Source organism: Neomonachus schauinslandi, chromosome 5, assembly GCF_002201575.2.
Source record: "Neomonachus schauinslandi chromosome 5, ASM220157v2, whole genome shotgun sequence".
NCBI classification, from domain to species: Eukaryota; Metazoa; Chordata; class Mammalia; order Carnivora; family Phocidae; genus Neomonachus; species Neomonachus schauinslandi.
The window spans coordinates 126,258,782-126,275,281 of record NC_058407.1 but is presented as its reverse complement, the minus strand read 5'-3'; the positions used below and the strand labels follow the sequence as shown (position 1 = coordinate 126,275,281).

At 37.8% G+C, this 16,500-nt stretch overlaps 1 protein-coding gene across 4 annotated transcripts in view; it reads left to right on the top strand.

Moving 5' to 3' along the window:
• CDC123 (cell division cycle 123) overlaps nt 1-16,223 on the top strand; it is a 58,808-nt gene extending 42,585 nt beyond the window's left edge. For 2 of the 4 annotated variants that reach the window (XM_021696685.1, XM_021696684.1), the window contains 6 exons: nt 654-729; nt 2,746-2,868; nt 4,264-4,292; nt 11,387-11,515; nt 15,089-15,226; nt 15,790-16,223. In XM_021696685.1, coding sequence (XP_021552360.1) covers nt 654-729; nt 2,746-2,868; nt 4,264-4,292; nt 11,387-11,515; nt 15,089-15,226; nt 15,790-15,816 — 522 coding nt within the window. In that variant the 3' untranslated portion in view covers nt 15,817-16,223. The remainder of the gene's footprint in view (nt 1-653; nt 730-2,745; nt 2,869-4,263; nt 4,293-11,386; nt 11,516-15,088; nt 15,227-15,789) is intronic. The other 2 variants (XM_044915545.1, XM_021696686.1) reach the window with 2 other exon arrangements.
• The last annotated feature ends 277 nt before the right edge of the window (nt 16,224-16,500 follow it).

Below are 16,500 nucleotides of genomic sequence, written 5' to 3'. Positions count from 1 at the left end.
ACAGGAGTAGGACTGGTTTTCTCCAAAGAACATTTTAAAAACAGACTCGGAAGCATACATTTGTCAACTATAGTATTTATAAAATTGTAGCAATTCAGTAGTATATGAGAATTTGTACATAATAATTAATTATAGTAGTAGAACCCATTTATGACTTGGGCCAGTTGTAGAATTGTTTTCCTTTAAAGTAGTGGCAAAATCATGGGAGGGTTATAGTGATTTTTCGTGATAAAATAATAATTTTATCAGAGTATTACACAGTGGTGCTAAGGTAGATAACTAGAATATCCTTTTATTTTTTGATATACCTAAAGGGGTGAGGAACATAAATAATTACAGGGCAACTATACACAATGATGACAGGATTCACCTTCATCATCCTTGGATTTGTATATTATGTCAGAACTCTCAAAGTGATAAATAAATGACAAAGGTGCATTTTGTCATAAAGAATTTTAACAGCATTTCCCCCACTTACTAGACTAATAAATCTGTCCCCTACATCTCATGATAAGAATGGTTTATGATGCCTTTTCTTCCAAACTATTTGATATTGGCGATTATTAAAATATACCCTTGGCATAAAATTGTCTTTTAGACCAGTAAACATTCCCTTGTTACATGGTTGTGTTACATTTTTCCTCTTTCTACAGCTTGTTCTTCGAAAATGGTGTGAATTAATTCCTGGGGCTGAGTTCCGATGTTTTGTCAAGGAAAACAAGCTTATTGGTGAGTTTTTTTTACCCATTAAAAGAAGACAAGATTTTTTTTTTCTTTTTATTTATTTTATTTTTTTTTTTTTTTTTAAGTAAACTCTACACCACATATGGGGCTTGAACTCACAACCCTGAGATCAAGAGTCATGTGCTCCACCCACAGAGCCAGCTAGGCATCTCTAAAGTTTATTTATTTTTAGTAATTTCTGTACCCAGGGTAGGGCTCAAACTCATGACCCTAAGATCAAGAGTTGCATGCTCCTCCAACTGAGCCAGCCAGGTGCCCCAAGAAGAGAAGCTTTTGATGGAAGTGAATTTCTAGTAATTAGGAGAGGGTAGTAATCAGTTTTTATCTCAGATGCTACCTCTAGCCAATTGGTAGTGACGCTCTGGAATTCTATATTGATAATGCTCCTGAGGTCATATTCAGTTTCCACAGAGAAATATCTTGTGCAGTAATCATGTCTGTCTGGATTCTGGAGATGAAAGTGATGGTCTTGGCCATTCCCAGTTTAGGCTATTTTCATGTTACCTGCTTTCTCTTTGGGACCTTCCGAAGAATTGTTAGCAACACACACTACTTATTTTAAGCATCATAAAAAGCCAAGTTTTGGGATCTTTATTTCTATTATTGGAACAGTGTTTATTATTCTAGCAAGAGGAAATATGTGGACAGATAAGTGCATTACTTAAAAAGCCACCCATTTTCTTCCTCTCAGATTATTATTTTGTTTGCTGTAATGTACTCAAGTATTGAAGACCGTCTGCTTTTTTTTGTCTTTGCATGTTTTCCATGCAGTAACCAAGAAAAGCGTGATTTGAATAGAATCCTATCAGCACTATTTAAAATTTTTTTTTTTAAATTTATTATTTAAAAAAATTTTTATTTTTTTATTTTTTTTTTTAGAGAGGGAAAGAGAGAGAATGTTAAGCACAGCTCAACCTCACAACCCTGAGATCATGACCTGAGCTGAAACCAAGAGTCGGACGCTTAACCGACTGAGCCACCCAGGTGCCCCACATCAGCACTATTTAGTGAATGTGATGTTGACATCTGTTAACTTACCTAAAAGAAACTTGGGGTGTTTGAGTTTATTGTTTTGCTAGATATTCCTGGAGAAACTACAATACAAGTAGAGCTAAAGAAGGGAGGCATATTGGCATTGATTAAGAAATAGGGTAGAAGCCCTTCTTTCAGAGCGGAAAACTTTCCTACGCCTAGGGCAAATTGAGGGAGTTTTTACAATAATCCCTTTAGTGTATTTGGAATAAAATCATCAAGTCACTCTGAAGAAAGGAATGTTTAGTTTTCCATGGCTTGTAAGATCAGGCTTGTGAAGTATGTGTGCAGGAAAAATAGCCTATTTCTATGAAATACAATATGAGTTGGAAGACGTGGAATATTTTAAGTTTCCCAAAGAAAAGTGGAAAAGAATACCAATTTGTAGAAAATTTGTTGGAAAAAAAGAAGAGGCAATTGACTGTGTACGCAGGTTTAAAACTGCTTCTTTCATTTTTTACATTATAAACGTATTTATGACTGAGTTCTTTCTATTGTACTAAATAAAAATATTTCTAAAGTAAGAATGCATGACAATATGGAACTTAGGATATATCTATCCATATGATTGGATAACTTTTTACAGCTGATAAGTTTTTTCTCTCTATAAAATGCTGAATCATGTATTATACAATATTCATCTGATTGGTCCTCTGATCTACTTTTTTTTTTTTAAAGATTTTATTTATTTATTTGAGAGAGAGAATGAGATAGAGAGAGCATGAGAGGGGGGAGGGTCAGAGGGAGAAGCAGACTCCCTGCTGAGCAGGGAGCCCGATGCAGGACTCGATCCCAGGACTCCAGGATCATGACCTGAGCCGAAGGCAGTCGCTTAACCAACTGAGCCACCCAGGCGCCCCGGTCCTCTGATCTACTTTAATAGTTCTCTCAAAAAGACGTTTAAATTACATTTTGATGTTTTTGAAAAGAATGTTATATAACAATGGATATAAAATATTTTCTTGTCAGGTATTTCTCAAAGGGACTATACACAGTACTATGATCATATTTCTAAACAAAAGGAAGAGATTTGCAGATGCATACAAGACTTTTTTAAGAAACACATACAGTACAAATTCTTGGATGAAGACTGTGAGTATTTTTTATTGACCCAGTGAAATGAAGTACATGATATTACTGAACCTTACTTCATAGTGGTGCGGATTTTTTTTTTAAAGAATTTATTTATTAGAGAGAGAGAGAGTACCAGCGAGTGGAGGGGCAGAGGGAGAAACAGACTCCCCACTGAGCAGGGAGCCCAACGTGGGGCTCGATCCCAGGAACCTGAGATCATGACCTGAGCTGAAGGCAGATGCATAACCGACTGAGCCACCCAGGCACCCTGGTGGTACAGATTTAAAACTGGATTTGAAACACTATTTTTAAGCATTTTGCTGTATTACTATTTGGTATTACTGATGGTTGGCATGTTAATTTTACCTTATTTTAATCAGTCATTTTTTAATACTGAGGCAGTTATTTCTCTTATCATTTTAGATATTCATTTCAAAGGGTCTATCTACAGAGAACAAAATGCTTGTGTTATTCAGACTAAATCAGCTCAGTTGACTGATCTACTTTTCTGGATTTTTTATTTGAATGATCAGATAGTATCAGTTATAAGGTAAACATTTGTGACTTGTTTTTAAGAAAGTATATTGTATATGAAAGAGAGTTTTCGTGCATCCTAAAATCTACTCTGATTTCTACTTGCCAAACATGGGTTCTATGGCAGATTTGATTTTAAAAAAGATTAATCATGCCATAACCATAGCTAGATTTTATGCTTTCCTACTACAGATTTTACTGAAGTCGATTATTCCTCATCAAATGAGTTAAGTGATTGATGTTTTTTTCACTAGTACATATAATTTGTTTATAGTGGTGAATTCATTGAGATGGTGTGTTTGGTTTGAAGTTTTAAATACAGTTGACCTTTGAACAACCCAGGTTTGAACTGCATGAATCCACTTATATGTGGATTTTTTTTCCTGATACATGCAGTATAGGACCGTAAATATATTTTCCTTATGATTTTACTAATATTTTCTTTTTTCTACTTTTATTGTAAGAATACAGTATATAATACACAAAATATGTGTTAATCGACTATTTATGTTATTTGTAGGGATTCGGGTCAACAGTAGGCTGTCAGTAGTTAAGTTTCAGGGAAGTCAAAACTTAAACGTGCATTTTCCAACTCTGCAGGGAAGTCAGCGTCCCTAACCCCTGCATTGGTTAAGGATCAGCTGTATAAAGGATTATGGCTGAGGGTAGAAAAAAGGAAAATGAAATCGTATAAATAAAATATTGTAGGCTATCTTATCATTTTTAAAAATTTTGAGATTTGGAAGCATTGAGTTCTCAAAGTACTTACATTCTGCTATTTGAGTAACTAATAATAAGATTCATTTTAATTTTGAAAAGGAGGCTTAGATCCTGAAAATAGTAGCTCATTGTTAACTTTGAGTTTTTTCTCCTTTACAGTTGTGTTCGATATATATAGAGACAGTAGGGTAAGTAACAATTATCTGATATGCTTTAAAATCAGGGCTTATAGAGTGTATAGCCATTATGTATGTGAGGGCCCACTGCTTAAAAAGTACTTTCTCAAACCAGCTAAGGTGTTTGAAAGTCACAATGGTCAAGAATCTCCCTTAACATATACTTAACATTGGGAGACGTATCTTCAATAGTTTTGTAGATTGGGGTTTATTAATTTAACAGATGATGGCTACTTGATGTCCTGCTTTCCACTTTTGTCAGGGGTCTGGGCCTGCTTAAAATAGCTCAGTTTGCACACTTAAGTGTGGCTAGGAGTTTGTCTTTTGATATTTAGATAATTATTTTTAGTCAACTAAAAGATCTTTAGCACGATTGGAATCACTTTTATCTTTATACTGAAGATGAGGATTTGCTTATTCTTTAAATCTTACAAGTGACGGAAACTTGTGTAATGAAAAAGAGAACAAAAACCTGACTTCATTAATCCTAAAGCAGAGGTTTCATTATCAAGACATGCAATCTTTTGAAAAAAATTTGGGTCACTAAATGTCCTGTGATTAGTGCTTCTTGACTTAGCTGTTGAGAAGACAGCAGGTTTTTCCGAATATGTGACCATGTTTTCCAAATGTTACCCACGTATTTCTCATTCCCTCTCCAAGCTCATATCAGTCTCACTGTTGTGATGCTTGTGATAACTTTGAATCATTTTTTGGACAAAAGGATATGGCCCATATGGTCATGTCCCAAAATAACTGTTAACTGTTGACTTGCCTCTTTTTACCCAAAAGACATCACTTACTCCGTTTTCACCTCTATGTATTCAAGGGTGAGAGTGTCTATTAAGAGCTAGAAAGAGGAGTTATAAATTGAGATGTGGTAAGGAAGAGGGATGTTACTTTGCACTTTCAGTCTAGTGGAAACAAACCTTAGAGAAAGGATGGGAAGCTGGCGTGATGGAATGGATAGAAACCGGAGTTGATCGACAGGAGCCTAGGCTCTAGTCCCTGCTCTGCTTCTAACCGATGGACACTGGCCACATCAGTCACTCACATAGCCAGCATTTATAGGGAGCCCGTCCTGTCAGATGCCATGCTTCTACCAAAAAGCTTTCAACAAGATGGTCTCCTGACCTACAAGGAGCTTATCTTCGAGACTTAAACATTCCAGGGAATTGGCCTGGTTGTAAGTGGAATCAAGTCAGCCAATTAGTGAGTGAGTAAACCTAGCTTGTTACCCTAATATGCAGCTCAGAAGAACTTTATTTGTATTTAACTCAGGTTATCCATCTAACCCTGTGAGGTATGTGTTATTCTCATTTTATAGATACTAAAACTGAAGCAGTTATATTTTAATGCAATTATATTTAGTGGCATTTAAAAATTTGGAATTTGCCAAGGTCTCTCAATGTTTCCCTGAAAAATGTCCAGATCTGCTTTGATTCACTATTGCTGGCAGGTCAGTACAAATGTGTAATTTGGTGAAAGAGTTACATAAATGTCTGAAGTGAAGTTGGACATGTACAGATGTAATTACTGCTATGATCTAACAGAACTGAAAGTAGTTGCATGTTTTTAAAGTGAGAAACATGCCAGTGTAAGCATGCTGACAGTTTCTGAGAAGCGATTTAAACCGTGATGTAAAACACATTTGTATTTACTTGGTGGCACTTGTATCATCAGTGTTTGTTAGGTACTTTGTTGAATATATGGTTTTATGACTATTGTAGAAAACGAACTCTTTATGGTGGTCTCTCATATGCAATGGAACTGAAGTATGTTTGAATTTGGCAATATTTTGATGTGTCTACTTTTCTTACTGCAGCTGGGCAAGTTGACTCAGTGTTGATAGATTCTAACTATCACATATGTCAGAGATGGCCCACACATTCAGTAGGTCTGGGATGAGGCCTTGGTATATGTATTTTAAGGAGCTCCTTAAGTGATGACAACACAAAACTAGAATTTAGAATAACTATTTAAGAGACTTGAAAATTATTACAGTCTCCTTATGTATTCTTTTAGTGATGGCTATTGTTGTGTTACTAATTTCATTGCTCTAAGGACTAAACATTTCTGATCTTGAGTCTTTGATGTTGTTGAGATTGGCTTTGCAACTTGGCCACATTTTTGTGACTTTTGTGACTTGGCCTCATTTTGTGAACACATTTTGTGTTCTATGTGTGTTTGAAAAATTACAACTAATGTGTGAAGTATTCTGTAGATGTTTGTTAGATTAATCTTGGTAATAATAATTGTGAAAATCTTTTTGTATCTTATGAATGAAATGATGTCTGAGGAGACCTTCAAAATAATACAGGTTTGAATGGAATGGATGGGATATAGATGTAATAAGATTGGCTTTGGGGTTCAACAAGATAATAAATACCTGAGTGACAGGTATTTGGGGTTCTTTATATCTTGTCTACTTTGTATATGTTTAAACTTTTCCATACAAATTTTTTTTTAACTCTAAAAACCATGAAAAAAAATCTGTATCTTCCCTAATTTTTGGTCTACTTAATTTATCAATTATTCAACAGGGTATGTTAAAATGTAAAATCTCCTGCTTTTGAATTCTGTCAGTTTTTGTGTTACATACTTGAGGTTATGGTCTTAGACAAGAACATATGTTCATAATGGTTTTGTTTTCCCAGTGAATTCTTACCACTAGGCAGTGACCATCTCTATCTCTAAGAATGCTTTTGTGGTTTTGCATTAAAGTATGTTTTGTCTGGTATTAATAGTGTTACTACAGTTTTCTTTTGGTCTTAGAATTTACCTTTTTCATTCCTTTTGTTTTTAGCTGTTAGGTTTTAGGTGTGTGCATGTATTTTGTAAGTGGCATATTGCTGGGTTTTGTTTTTTTAATCACTGACAATTTCTGGTTTTAACAGTGAGTGTAGTTTGCATATATTGTATTTGATATCTGAATGTTTTACACCTTTTTTTTTTTTAAGATTTTTAAAATATTCATTTGAGAGAGAGCACAGTAGGGGGAGAGGCAGAGGGAGAGGGAGAAGCAGACTCCCTGCCGAGCTGGGAGCCTGACATGGGGCTCAGTCCCAGGACCTGGAGATCATAACCTGAGCTGAAGGCAGACACCCAACCATCTCAGCCACCCAGGGGCCCCTGTTTTACACCATATTATCTTGAGTTTTCAATTTGCTTTTCTATGTTTTTGTTTTCTCCTTTCATTTATATTACTGGTTTTTCTTTATTCTTTCTACTCTACCCTCCCCCCCCTCAAATTTTGAAGTTTTATTTTTTACTTGTTATTTTGGTAGTTATCATTAAATCTTTTATCATTAAATCTTAATTGGCTATTTAATAAGTTCAAAAGTTAATCTCACTTCCTGTTGCCCTCATGATACAAGGACCTTAGAACAAATTCTCAGTGCATGTGATTTCTGATTTTTAGTTCTACTTTGTATTTAATATCCCTAAATTAGTCATGACTGTTGATTTTCACTTTCTTTGCTTACCAGTGCTTCTTACCACTGCTTTTTTGATCCAGTTTCTCTTTAGTAGTATATCCTTTAGTAGAAATTCCCTCAGCCATTGGCTGGAAAACTTGTTTAGCTTTCATGTATGGATGACAGGCTTAGCTGGGTATAGAATTTTTGGTTGACCAGTTCTGTTGTCTCAGCATATTGAAGACAGTGCTCCTTTGTTGTTGGCGGGATTTTTTTCCTTTTCTTTTGTCTTTTTTGAATACTTACTAAGTCTAAGAATTCATTTCCTTTGTCAGTTTTGAAGAACTCTCAGCTATCTTTTCAAATGTTACCTCTTTGTTTCTGTCTTCTGTCCTTTGGAAATCTGTTTAGAGGAATGTTAGCACATCTCATTTTATCTTCATGTGTCTCAGCTTCTTGTTTTCCACCTCCTTTCTTTCCTGTACTGTGTTGTGTAATTTTCTCAGATACGTCTTCTGGTTCACTAGTTCTCTTTCAGCGGTGTCCAATTGGATACATTTAACCTTTCACTAAATTTAAGTTGTATTAGCTATATTTTTTCATATCTGTAGGTTCCATTTGGTAATTTCAGTTCTTTGTATTTTTTTCATAGTATCTTATGTTTTAGGGTTTTCATTTCTTTTATTTTCAATCATTTAAAAAAAAAGATTTATTTATTTTAGAGGGAGTGTGCACACACACAAGTGGGGGGGGAAGGGCAGGAGGAGAGGGAGAGCGAGAACCCCAAGTAGACTTCCTGCTAAGCACAGAGCCAGATGTGGGGCCATGACCCCGAGATCATGACATGAGCTGAAATTAAGTGCCAGACACCCAACTGACTGAGCCACCCAGGCATCCCTATATTTTTAATCATTTAAAACTACTGAATTTTTTTGGTCAGAGTTTTTGAGAAATCATTTACACAGAGTAAAATTAATCCTTTTTAGGGTACAGTTCTATGAGTTTTGACAAATACATCCATTTGTATAACCACTACTACAATGAACGTGTAGAACTCCATCACTGCCCCAAATTTCCTCATGACCCTTCCTGCACTCTAGTCCCTGGCAAAAACTGCTCTGTAAAACCTACTGAGTTTTAAACTTTTTAGTTGAGAATATATTCACATTGCTCAAAAATTAAATCAACGTGAAAATACGTGTAGAAAGCCTTGCTCTTACCTCTGTTCCTCTATACTCCTACAGGTACACTTTTATTAGTTTTTTATATATCCTTCCAGTATTTCTTGATGCAAAAACAAGCAATATACTTGTCTTTTTCCATCTTTCATACACAAGAGTTAGTATATGATATATACTCTGCACTTTGCTTTATATACATTTGTCTAAAACATTGTATTTTTGGAGAGTTTTCTAGTTCTTACAATGCTGTAGTATTTAGTTTTGTGGATATACTATATAGTTTGTTTAGCCATTTTCCTATCGAACACATAGCTTATTTCTGGTCTTTTACGGACTGTGCTGTGAACAGTTCTGTATACATGGGTGGGTGTGTGTGTGTGTGTGTGTGTGTGTGTGTGTGTGTGTATCCTGGCCTGAACTCTTTGAAGGAATAAATTTTGTGTTATTGGTCTTTATGCTTCAATGCCTGGTAGTGTTTGGTACGTAGAGATTTCTTTGGGCAGGTAGTGGGGTGGTTAGTTGTTAGGTATTAGGAAGGTCAGTGTGCCCACTCTTATCTGATGGATTGCGTAAAAACAGAATTTCTCAGGATGTCTTGTGCCTGAGATGTTACATAAAAAATATGTTAGAGCTATAAAATCCTCATCTTGATAGTTTCCTGCCTGATTATAGCTGGTTTCTTTTTCCTTTGTAAACTAGAGGATGCCTTCTGAACTACAGAACAAACTCTGCCAGCTATTAGTCCCAACAGTGGTGATCTGTTTTTGTTTTGCTTGTTTTTTATAGTATGGCATATTTTTAGTTTATAGAGCTCAGTATTCCCCTACTAACAAGTATGATAGGGTTTCCCTCCCCCTTTTAATAAAGAGGTGGTTTTATTGGTTATAAAAACTCAAGTAGAGGGGCGCCTGGGTGGCTCAGTTGGTTAAGCGACTGCCTTCGGCTCAGGTCATGATCCTGGAGTCCTGGGATCGAGTCCCGCATCGGGCTCCCTGCTCGGCGGGGAGTCTGCTTCTCCCTCTGACCCTCCTCCCTCTCATGCTCTCTGTCTCTCATTCTCTCTGTCTCAAAAAAAAAAAAAAAAACTTAAAAAAAAAAAAAAAAAAAAAAACTCAAGTAGAAAGGGTTTGGAGGTTAGAAAATACCGTTTTGTTAAAGTAACATACAATATGTTAAAGACATCTTAGTAATCACCCTAAAGCAAAGCTAACGTCACACAAAGAAGTTGATTAATGGCTGACATTATTTCACACAAACACTGTACAAGTGGTTGTGGAATCTATGTGAGAAAACAGCTCAGGTGGCAAGAGTTAGAGGCTTTCCCCTGGGTTGGGGGTAGTATATAATAGGCAACTTACCAAAAAATATGTGGTCCAAACTTTCTATAATGGTTTTTGGCTACTTACTAGATGTTTCTGATGTTTGAAGTTAGTCCTAGTAAGATGTTTCATCTTTCTTAAAATTGTCTTTTAATCCAGATGAGAAGCAGTGCTAGAGATTAATAATGCCGGCTCAGCAGTCTAGTTCCTTAGGTGGATGTAATTTTATACCCTGAAATCTGCTCAAGACATTACATATTTACCCAAAAAATTATCAACAGCAAAACGGTGTAATTTTATGAATGTTTCAGGAAGAAAAATCAAGAGGAGCAAAGATAAAAGTCTCAAGGAAACATTTACTAAATGTCACATGTATCTTTGTGATCAAATATGGCTTTAATCTCTTGGCAGGATTTCACAGATTTCCCAGGTCTGTTGTATCAGTGCTCTGTTGCTTTATGTACTAAGATGCACCTGATTCTAATCAAACTCAGTATAACTAGTATAACTGAGTCTAGAACCTGTCAGATTGCCCACCAGTACTCAGAACAGAAGATAGAAATTTCTTTTAAAGGTTGATATTTTTCATTTCCCCTTCAAGTGCCACAAGCACTGTCATGCAGACAAAGCAAATATTACATTAAGATTAAAGAAAACTGAGAATTTTCCTGCGTTTTTCATGTGTTTTTTGTTTTTTTTTTAAGGCCCCTTTTTCATCAGCCTCTCAAGGGTAAGGAAGGTGCTCGCAGATCTGCTGGCTCTTCCCTGCCTCCACCTAGCTTCCTCAGGCGAGATAATTGCAGACACCCTTGAAAGCATTCCAGTCATGCTATTTTGGTGGAATCATTCTGTGAGATTGTCCTTTCTCCTGCTTGGATTTTTGACTTAGAGTTCTTGTGTGATTTTAGGCAGGAGATGGCATATCTGCCTTTGTCAGGGCTTTTCTTTCCTAGGTCCCTTCTCTGAATGCAGAATGCACTGGCAGACTTCCCTCTGGATCTGGCACTCCTTTCTTTAGATAAGTGATCCTTTCTCAGCTGGGACCTGTAGGAACTGTCTTTTGAAATAAATTACAAGATTTTTAAGATTATTGTCTGGGTAATATAATATGAAGACGATCTTTTTGGATAAGACAGATGACAGACTTGTTTGTTTTTATTCCGTGCTTACTAATTTTTCTGTCTGTACTCTAGGGGAAGGTGTGGCTGATTGATTTTAATCCGTTTGGTGAAGTAACTGATTCACTGCTGTTTACTTGGGAAGAACTGATATCTGGAAGAAACTTAAAAGGTGATTTTAGTGAAGGAGATGCTCTGGAGCAGGTAAGAGGGTAAAAAAGGATTACAGGAAACCTTGTAATCCATTAAATAATTGCTCGCTTGTTCTTTAGGCACTAACACATATTTACTAATAGATAACTAGCTCATGGAGGTGACCAGAAAGGGTGTGTGCATTGTGATTCACCTGGAAGAATCTTTTTTTTTTTAAACATTTTATTTATTTATTTATTTGTCAGAGAGAGAGCACAGCAGGGGGAGTGGCAGGCAGAGGGAGAGGGAGAAGCAGGCTCCCCGCTGAGCAGGCAGCCCGATGTGGGGCTCGATCCCAGGACCCTGGGATCATGACCTGAGCCGAAGGCAGTCACTTAACCGACTAAGCCACCCAGGCGCCCTCACCTGGAAGAGTCTTGACCCTGGGTCAGTTCATATGTTGACCCTGATCCTAGCCCCAGGCTCCTGACCCCTGAGAGAGGAAAACTGTACAGGTGCCCAGCCCGGGGTCTCATCATAGTCATAGTCCTAGTCATGACCCCATCAAGGGGGCCCTGCTGCAGTGTTTGCCTCACCAGCTTTCTCTTCCACCCATGGTGGCCTTCCACACCTCTGTGTAACCCCTCAGACCTCCTTGCCCATTATCCCTTTCCTCCCCTCAGCAGATGATGCCACATCCTTCTTCACAGGAAGAGAATCCTCTGGTGCGAAATGACTTCGTGTAATCGTCCTCAAACCTATGAGTGTCCCTCTGTCCCTCCTCCTCCGTCTAACAGTTGCACCTGCTCAGCATGTTCCTTACCGTCTCTCCTGATACCTGTGCTGCCAGTCACTCCTTCCTGTTTCCGGTTCTCTTCTTGTCCACCGGCTGGGTCTGTGTTCAGATACCTTCTGTCTGAAGAGACAAACCTCCTTCAACCTCATGTCTTCAGCCAGCAACTCTCTCTGTCTCCTCACCTTCACAGCCAAACTTTCTTTGAACAACACCTTTGTGTTGCCCTTTTCTGCTTATAAAAGTAATACATGCCCATTTTTAAAGAGCATTCTGAATTACCTGCAGTCCTACCACTTTGAGAACCACAGTTTATATTTTCTAAATCGTATGTGGTATACATTATGGTATGTATAACATGCCTGTATACATACACATAAACTTTTAAAAATAAATGAGTTTGTACTACATATGTATTATCTTTGTGCTTTTTATATCTTTTAAAAAATACTTTTATTTTTACAAGTCATTTAAAAAAAACCAGAAAATTAGAAAGAGGCAAGACTTGGGGCGCCCGGGTGGCTCAGTTGGTTAAGCGACTGCCTTCGGCTCAGGTCATGATCCTGGAGTCCCTGGATCGAGTTCCGCATCGGGCTCCCTGCTCAGCGAGGAGCCTGCTTCTCCCTCTGACCCTCCCCTGTCTCATGTACTCTCTCTCTCTCTGTCTCTCTCATTCTCGCTCTCTCAAATAAATAAATAAATCTTTAAAAAAAAAAGAAAGAAAGAGGTAAGACTTGAAATCCTACCATCTGGAAATTGCCATCCTTACCCCTTCAATTAACCTTGTCCAGACGTGGGTATACACACGTACTTTTACACCCATGGGATCATACTAGCTGCCCTCACGCTGTTCTGTACCTGCTCAGTGGCTGTACAGCCTCACGGCCGGCTTCCTCCTCCGGCCGCCCCTCCACCCGCCGCGGTGAGCCTCTGGCCCTGCCGCTCCACGGAAACTGCTCTTGGCAATGGCTCTGCCGGCTCGCCGCGAGCGCCGCTGGACGAGGCAGGGCGGCATTTGAACGTGTTACCCTCTTCTGTGTTTTCACCGCACATCTTCTCTTGGTTTCTGTGATACAAGCTCTCCTCCTGGGTTTCTTCCTGCTTTTCTGGCTGCTGCCTTGCTTTCAGTGTGAGCATCTTTTCTTTTGTCTTATCTCAGAAATAGTTCTTTCCATCATTATGCTGTCTGGGCCCTCTTTGGCCCTGTTTTCCTGGATCTGGCTCAGATGGCTGTTTTCCGTGTCATGGCTCTTGCCCTGTTGTGTTGTACTTGCCTGTGTCCTGCCCCAGACTGTAAGTTTCTCAGCACAGGGGGCGTATCTCTCATGTTCTCCACAGAGCTGTGTGGCTTAGCACAATTCAGGCACAGTTGATTTTTTGTTAAATTAATGACTGAAAGAATTTTTTTTTGTGCTGGCATCTTAGACTTGGGGGCCATTAAATCTGAATGTCAAGGAAAGAGAATGTAAATTATTCAGCACAGGGTTATTTTTAAATACGAGGGACACAGTGGATAGAAACAGTTTGTACAAAATTCACTCTGATCCAAATCCTTTCTTTCTTTTTAATTTAAACAACATTATATTGGAGGTCAGGGGATGACAGGGAAACAGGAACAGGCTCCTGCCTTTTCCACAGAGTCATGTCCTGCCTGTCTCCCCATCCTTATTCCCCTCCACAGAGACCTGGCTTTTCTTCTGGTTCTCACAGCTACAAAGCCCTACCTCAGGATCTTTGCTCTGGTTGTGCCCACTGCCTTCTAAGCTGTGCCCAGTCCCTATCTGAGTTCCCAGGCCTCATGGGGCTCCTTTCATCATACCTTTCAGTCCACATGTTCCCTCCTCAGCAAAGTGTTACCTGACCACCCCTGTGAAGTGACCTGTGTTTTTCTCCTCTTACTATAGCACCCTGTTGTGTTTTTATAACAGCTATTACTATCTGAAATTATCTTGCTGTTGTATTTATTTGCTTACTTATTGGCTCTCTGCCAGTCTGGTTTACCAGTTGATCTCCTATACCTAGGACAAGGTCAGCGCAAAATGGGTATTTCCTAAGTATTTGTCAGATGATTGGTCTGTCATAAGATATGGCCTGCTTTCTAGGGCTCTACAGTCCTGTTCCACTCAAGTTCCTGGCCTGTCTCCATCTGCTGGACACCATCCATCCCTCACCTAGATACCTGCCACCCATGAAGCCCAAACCCAAGGCCTTCTGTCTCTGAAATCCTTTTTGGCACAAGGCAGCATGTAAATTCAAATGCAAGACTCTAAGCAAGTACATTGAAGAATGTGAAGACTTGTTAAATATGATACTCAAATTTGCAGTTTTCCATAGATGCTGAGAGAGATACACAAATACGTAAGTTAAATGACTAAGAGAAGCACAAAAGTGTTAGGAATTCAAAGCACTTGCTTGCCCTCACTATTAACTTTATTCTCCAGGGCAGTACTTCCCAACTATGCACCTGTAGAAAATGATAATATTGATAAAGCACTCTGACCTGCATGAGATTGCTCAAGGCCAGAGAGAACTAGACACAGGCCTCAGGCCCATTCAAGGACTAAGGAACCCATGACCCATTCGCAGTGAATAGTGGCTGGTAGCATTTAGGGATTGACCATAGCTCTCCATGAGGACATTGTTTTCAGATACTGTATATTTATTTTCTAGTGAACATGTGGAAATATTCTTAAAATCTTGGTGTTTCTTTTACTTCAGAATCTTACTTTCTTCCTTACCTAGTACAGAAGGGAATATGAAGCTGAAATTGTTACACTAGTATCTTTTTCACTTTGAAGAATAGACTTAAAAAGATAATTTCTCATAGACTTTCCCTTTTTTTCTTTGTAAAGGATTCTCCAGCTTTCCGTTGCACAAACAGTGAAGTGACAGTTCAGCCCAGTCCCTATCTGAGTTACCGACTTCCCAAGGACTTTGTAGACCTGTCTACTGGCGAGGATGCTCACAAACTCATAGATTTTCTTAAACTGGTAAAGTATATGTGTACTTAGTACACATATGTGTACACCTTTGTTTTCAAATTGACTGTAATATTTCACTGTACTCATATACTCCCTAGATTTTATTTGGTTAGGTCATTTTATAATGAAATAATATAAAGTAAGCTGAAGGAATAATTTATTGCTTAGAATGATAGAAAATGTGTTTTATGATTATGCTTTTTAAATAATTTTCACAATACTTGTGCTTTTAAAGAAAGTCTATATACTGTTAATAGAGCTAAGAGAAGGTCCAGCTCTCTGCTGTATTATTCAGGGGGAGTGTGTGTATTTATACTCGTGTGTGTGTGTGTGTTTCTATGTGGGAATGTTTGTACAAATGGAAGAAGGAGAAGTATTCAAATACCTGAGGATAATGTGGCCAGGAGCCAAAGTGATAAACTTGTCTGATGAATTAGTTAAGGCATGTTTTTCCATGATGATTTTCAGCCATATCTGTTGCCAAGAAAATTATACTTGCTGACAGAAAAAGTGATCTTGGCTGAACAAATATCCCAAATATACAAATAATGTATCTTGGTTTCCTTTGACAGAAAAGAAATCAGCAAGAGGATGACTGATTAGAGTGCCAGAGTTAAGTCCGAGGTAAAGAGGAAACCACCTTGACATCAGGAGCCTGCTCTGAGCTCACAACTTCCTGTTACCCCACTCAGGTTGGGGTGGGAGGCAGAGTGAAATCAATAGCTTTTTATATCCCTGTATATTAAGCTGGGAAAAAAATGGAGGGACTTTGCTACTTGTAAAAATAAATAATAAATAGATCTTAAATATAGGAAACCATACTGTTCTGATGATAAAATACCTTCTCTGAAATACCTCACTCTTGGCTCAGTCTTTTGAGATTTATCTATGTTTTCTTGTGCTATTTATCTATGTTTCTTGTGCTACCTGTTGGGTAGTGGGCAAATTTATATTTGTTATACAGAAATGGGTTCTTTTTAATCATTACTTTTTCATGGAAAAAATAGAACCTTCTATTACTATAGAAATATTTTTCCTACTTTGAAAAGATTTTCATATAATTTTTCTATTGGTTTATCTTTGGTTTGCATATAGCTAAAAATAATACAGAATTCTCAAGCTATCAAATAACCAGAAAATGCCAGTATATTACAGTTAGCTTAATATGCCGAGACACTCTCCTATGTGCTTTTTGTTTATTGTTTTACATCCTGGAAAATTTTTAAAGAAATTGACATTACAGTTTCCCAGGGCATCCTATCTAATGTGGTATCAATATTTTA